We start from the raw sequence: 5,496 nt of genomic DNA, 5'->3' as shown, positions 1-5,496 counted from the left end.
GTGAAACCCTGGTGGCGTAATTCCACGATGGCTCGTTGCGGAAGGCGCGCGCGGCAGTCAATCTCGCGATATCGACGGGACTGTAAGGAGGAAGAAGATCCCGCTATACGGCTCGTTGCGGAACGTGCGGCGCGAGCAGTCAGTCTCGCGATATCGACGGGACTCTAAGGAGGAAGAAGATCCCGCTATACGGCTCGTTGCCGAACGTGCGGCGCGAGCAGTCAGTCTCGCGATATCGACGGGACTTGAAGGAGGAAGAAGATCCCGCTATAAGGAAAGAGACTATGTGGACGCTGAGAGGCCGTTTCATGGCGTGCAGGGCAACGTAACAAAAAAAGTGTAATGGCTGAGAAACAAGGTTAGTTTATGCTCATTGTAATTGCTTCTTTCATCTGAAGATATTGCTATGGCTGAGGTAACAATGATGGGTAAAAAAAATATCGCGTTGCAATGGATAAAACATTTCGTTCAAGTGTTGTCATTGAAACACCAGAGTTGCTTGGTCAGTGACTGGATACGGTGAAGTCATTTTCGGACAGCTGTGAGACCCGCTTGATGCAACTTGAACAGCTAGACAGAATTTTATTATTGAGAGTTGTGAGACAGCTGAAATTATCTTTATCATTTCATGGGAACAGCTCGCTTCACATCCCGCCATCCCCGTCCCCCTCGTTTAATAACTGCGTGATCCACGATGCAGCACCCCTCGTTTAATAACTGCGTGATCCACAATGCAGCACCCCTCGTTTAATAACTGCGTGATCCACAATGCAGCACCCCTCGTTTAATAACTGCGTGATCCACAATGCAGCACCCCTCGTTTAATAACTGCGTGATCCACAATGCAGCACCCCTCGTTTAATAACTGCGTGATCCACAATGCAGCACCCCTCGTTTAATAACTGCGTGATCCACAATACAGCACCCCCTCGTTTAATAACTGCATGATCCACAATGCAGCCCCCCCTCCCACTCATACTTCTACCATCTTGGCTGGTTTTGCGGTTTTAACAAATTCGATGCGTGGGTGAGGTGGATTTGGGGGTGGATGGAAAAAGGAGGGAGAGGAGATTATGAAGGGTAAATGCAATAGTGGCAAAAAATAAAATGTGTCGGGGTGCAGTGGGGGGAGGTTAACAAATTCTTATTATTTTGTACATAATATGGAGATAGCCCCAAATGCCCCAAACTTTAAAAAGATAAGGCAAGGTGACAGAAACCTTTCACCGTGGTGCTCAGTCCATGCTGACTTTGGGTAAGGGTGAAGCCTCAAGTTCAAACATGTGCAGGTGTATTTCCTCGACATGGATATTGCGGTTTGTTACACGTACTCAAAAGCCTGGTGTTGGCTTTACGGTTAAAGTGGTCGTCTTAAGATCTTATGGTCTTGGGTTTGAGCCGCTGTCATATCATTAATACCAGGTGGGTTGACTGAGCTTGTCATCCTTCCGAAGTTGGCTAAATGAGTTCCAGCTTGCTGGTAACAGGGGCATTGCATCAGTGGCACAGCCGTGCTCCCAGCAATGATGCAACCAGCAGCCACAGGTGCATATGAAACAACTGACCGTACTGTTGCTGACCATCGTCACACCATGATGGTGTTGCTGGACGCATGACTGTGCACGAGTGAAATGTATCTCCATACTATTGTCGTGTTCAGTAGGTTTGCCCTTACCTGGACAGGTAGCCGAGTGATTTTTCCTTTGGAGGTGAACAGCCAATATTCTCGGGAGATTATGCCGCGTGCGGGAAAGGGAGGGCGGCAAAAGCACGTAGCTGACGGAAGCACAGCACAGGGGTTTATACTCGAACCCACGGCATACCGACAACACAAGCAACTTAAATAATATATTGGTTTTAATGAAAAGAAATCGTACATTTACAATGATAATAATTCATCGTGTAATAATAATGGAACGTGAGGTAAACTAAATCTAATTCCGAGGCGCCTCCACACAGACTTTAATACAGACAAGGGAACAGAATAAATAAAAGTTAAATCCCTCCTTTATCCCGGCACTGAGCTGTGTGCACAGAAATTTGTTTCTGGAAACTTGAAGGTCGCCAAACCGCTTTGTCACTGCGTGGGAATACGTGCCCAAAATGGTGCCCAGCCGCTCTCTGGGCTGGAAACGTACAGGAGGCATTTCGGGCAGCGATACTCAACACCATGGCTCACAAATCACCATGCAACTTCTTTTGTCGATCACACTTGCCGATGCCGCTGCTTTTCAGAATGGCGCCGTCTCTTCCCCCGATGGCACAACACAAGGCTTCGAGGCTGGTCTTACACGATCCAGCCAGCAGTCAATGGCCAGCATTTTGCTCCACCACACTGTGGTGTATTGGCATACGCGGGCAAGGCACAATGCAGGGAGCGTTGTGGGGGCGTGGAGGAGTGGTTTTGGTAGTCACGTGTCCGCAAGGCATATAGGTGTTCGCGCCGCTAGAGGCGTGTGGTAGTCTACAGTGGTGCACATCCGGATACGCAATAAACAGAGTTACGGCAACCCTCACGACTCTATGTGCCTCACTAATCACCGGACACCACACACACGAGCCAATTCGCCTCAACCCGAACACAACAATTGCGCAGTCTCTTTCACCGTGTCAAGGGGAAGGCAGCCATAATTTCCTTCTCTTTCAACCACTGATCCTGCCTCTCTCGCTTCTGTCCCACTCCGAACCTCTTGTCCCGACTGCCTTCTTGTCACACAATGCGAGACTCTCCTCCTAACCTAACGCTCCTCCACTCTGATGTCACGCCGATCAATCATCCACTCCGGGGGCGTGGTTCGTGAGTTGTCACTCCTGGAGGCGGGGTTTCTTGCCTGCTTGGATGTGCAGTTCTGTTGTTGGTTTAAGAATGTGATCCCTTTTTATTGCCCGTCTTGAAAAGGCAAAGACATAGGAAAAGGTCACAGGAGACAATCACATACTGGGAGATATTATCCTTAAGCCTGACCTAATTAACACAGCACCACCCCCCCCCCCCCGTGTGGTGACATCTACCACTTAAACTCACAGTTTCCTTACTTAATTTATATTGAGATGTCTCCTACACGTCCACGGACCAAGCTACTCTCTTCACTCCTATCTTTCCGATGAAATTCCTCCAACTACCCCACAAACATAACAATATATCCCTTCCCTTATCTCAAACAATGTATGATTACTATCCTTTGCCCTCTTTCAAACCTCTGTGGTATTTATTTATTTCCTGCCAGATTAATAGTTTTCTGTAATAGCAATCAGACCATGATTATACGTATAACTATACGTAATGTGTGGCAATATAAGTAATAAATAACTATCAACTATACGTAATGCCAAATGTGGCAACAGGTACTTTCTTAATCACTATGCCTGTTCTATTTGTTTCTGTGGTTCATTCCTGATTACTTTAATGCTGAAAACTACATTTGACACTCATTTTTCAAAAGGTTACTGCTGTAAAGGAACGTGGGTATAATAATTTAATTCAGTCATAGAATTGGGCTGGCAGAAATGGTCTGATAAACTGGTTGTCCCATCTAGCGGCAATAGTTGGTGGAAGTTAAAGATCCCATGGTATCCTTTGCAAAGAGTAGGTTTGCTATCACCAGCACCATGGCCAACTTCCAAATTCCTGCCCTAACTACTTAGTCGAATGTCAGGTCGTACAAGCGAGTTCATGAAGGACATGGGCCAAAAATTTCCTTGGCTAACCCCACAATAACGTGGGAAAATTTTTTGCCATTAAAGAAGAAGAAGATTAATTTATAGAACTGAAGTGGTGAACTGAGTGCTTCACTAAGCAAATTATTTTGGGAAACATGAGCTGAAAATAGGAATTTAAATGTCCATTTTAGCTGTGTGTTGGCTTGGCCTTGAGTGTACTGTACTAGTTTGACATTCTGTTTGTCATGATAGTGACTATGTGCTTCCGATGTTCTGTTGGATAATGATGAGAATGTTCTTAAAGCACATTTTTATTGTAAGGTGCTCTATCTGCATGTTGAAAGCACACGCACGCACACACACACATACACACACATACACACACACACACACACACACACGGAGGTGAATATTTGAGACCTGGGAGGGCTTCCATCCACCCTCTGCAACTCACATATGGAGACACCACTCCAATGCAGGATTCTCAACGAAGGGTGCAATAATTGGTTCCGGCCGGCGATAACTCTTCAGGAAAGACACCCTGGAATCTTTCACGCACACCAAAAAAATGTCAGCACACGTGGCACCCAGTTTAACATCTATCAGATGGATGACACACACATTGTATGTCACCTTCCCTATCACTTTGTAAGCCAACGGCCATCCATATCTCATTCCCAACTGTCTCTGCGGACGTCCTCCTGCAGTTGGGTTACTTTTTTTTAGGAGGTTGGTGGCAGGATTTGCATTTCGGCAACCGTAAAACACTTCTTTCCGCGAAACATACCAAAATCAATATAAACCAATGTCACCCGCAGGGTGACCCATATCTTGCCAAAAGGTGACCACGTGTGACTTCTTTAAGGTCACACTGAGGTGAACAGAGCTGCTATCCACCAGGCGCGACTCCTTGAGGAATATCTGCCTACGAGAGATTCCGATGAGAATCGTTCTACAGAGTAACCATGAAAAATATGCGTTTGACTCATAACGTCACGGAATGACGTCATAATGTCTCAAGCTTGACATATCTAGAAAGCACTCATCGAGGTGTTCAATTTGAGGTACGACACGATATGGTTCCTAAAACTTGAAAATTTGACCTTGGGGTCAAATATGTTTGACCTCAGGCGCTAACCATGAAGGTCAAGGCCAATCGCCACCAAAAATTAATCAGCTGAGCGCCAGACCATGAACTATATTCCCATGAAGTTTGACGACGATCCGATCAAAATTACTCAAAAAATAAGGGTTTCGTCGACTCCCCTGATTTGCGCCAAAGTGACTTTGACCTTTGACCTTGACCTTCAAAATTTTGTGCACTGAAAGGGATCTCTATAGGCCTCTGATATGCGAAGTTACAAAAATTTCCGATAACTGTGCTCTGCAGAATTTTTTATACGTGATTACAGACAAAAATATATATAAAAAAAACATACAAGCTGACTCACATATCTTGCAAAACTTCGTTTTGGCAAGATAAAAACATATGAAGGTCAAGGCCAATCGCCACCAAAAATTAATCAGCTGAGCGCTAGACCATGAACTATATTCCCATGAAGTTTGAAGACGATCCGATCAAAATTACTCAAAAAATAAGGGTTTCGTCGACTCCCTGATTTGCACCAAAGTGACCTTGACCTTTGACCTTGACCATCAAAATTTTGTGCACTGAAAGGGACCTCTATAGGCCTCTCATATGCGAAGTTACAATAATTTCTGATGATAACTGTGCTCTGCAGAATTTTTTATACGTGATTACAGACAAAAAAAAAAAAGAAACATACAAGCTGACTAACATATCTTGCAAAACCTTCGTTTTGGCAAGATAATAAA

The 5,496-nt window shown here is 45.1% G+C and overlaps 1 protein-coding gene across 1 annotated transcript in view; it reads left to right on the top strand.

Annotated features, from left to right (window-relative positions):
* Positions 1–201: 201 nt before the first annotated feature.
* Positions 202–5,496, top strand: part of LOC147013107 (uncharacterized) — a 145,897-nt gene continuing 140,602 nt past the window's right edge. Inside the window, exon 1 of the mRNA XM_085854693.1 lies at positions 202–358. Within this exon, the coding sequence (XP_085710819.1) occupies positions 343–358 (16 nt within the window). The 5' untranslated portion in view covers positions 202–342. The remainder of the gene's footprint in view (positions 359–5,496) is intronic.

This window comes from Eptatretus burgeri, chromosome 14 (genome assembly GCF_056783735.1).
Source record: "Eptatretus burgeri isolate ZD-2024b chromosome 14, Ebu_testis_v1, whole genome shotgun sequence".
Lineage (NCBI taxonomy): Eukaryota > Metazoa > Chordata > Myxini > Myxiniformes > Myxinidae > Eptatretus > Eptatretus burgeri.
This window is presented reverse-complemented; position numbering and strand designations above follow the sequence as displayed.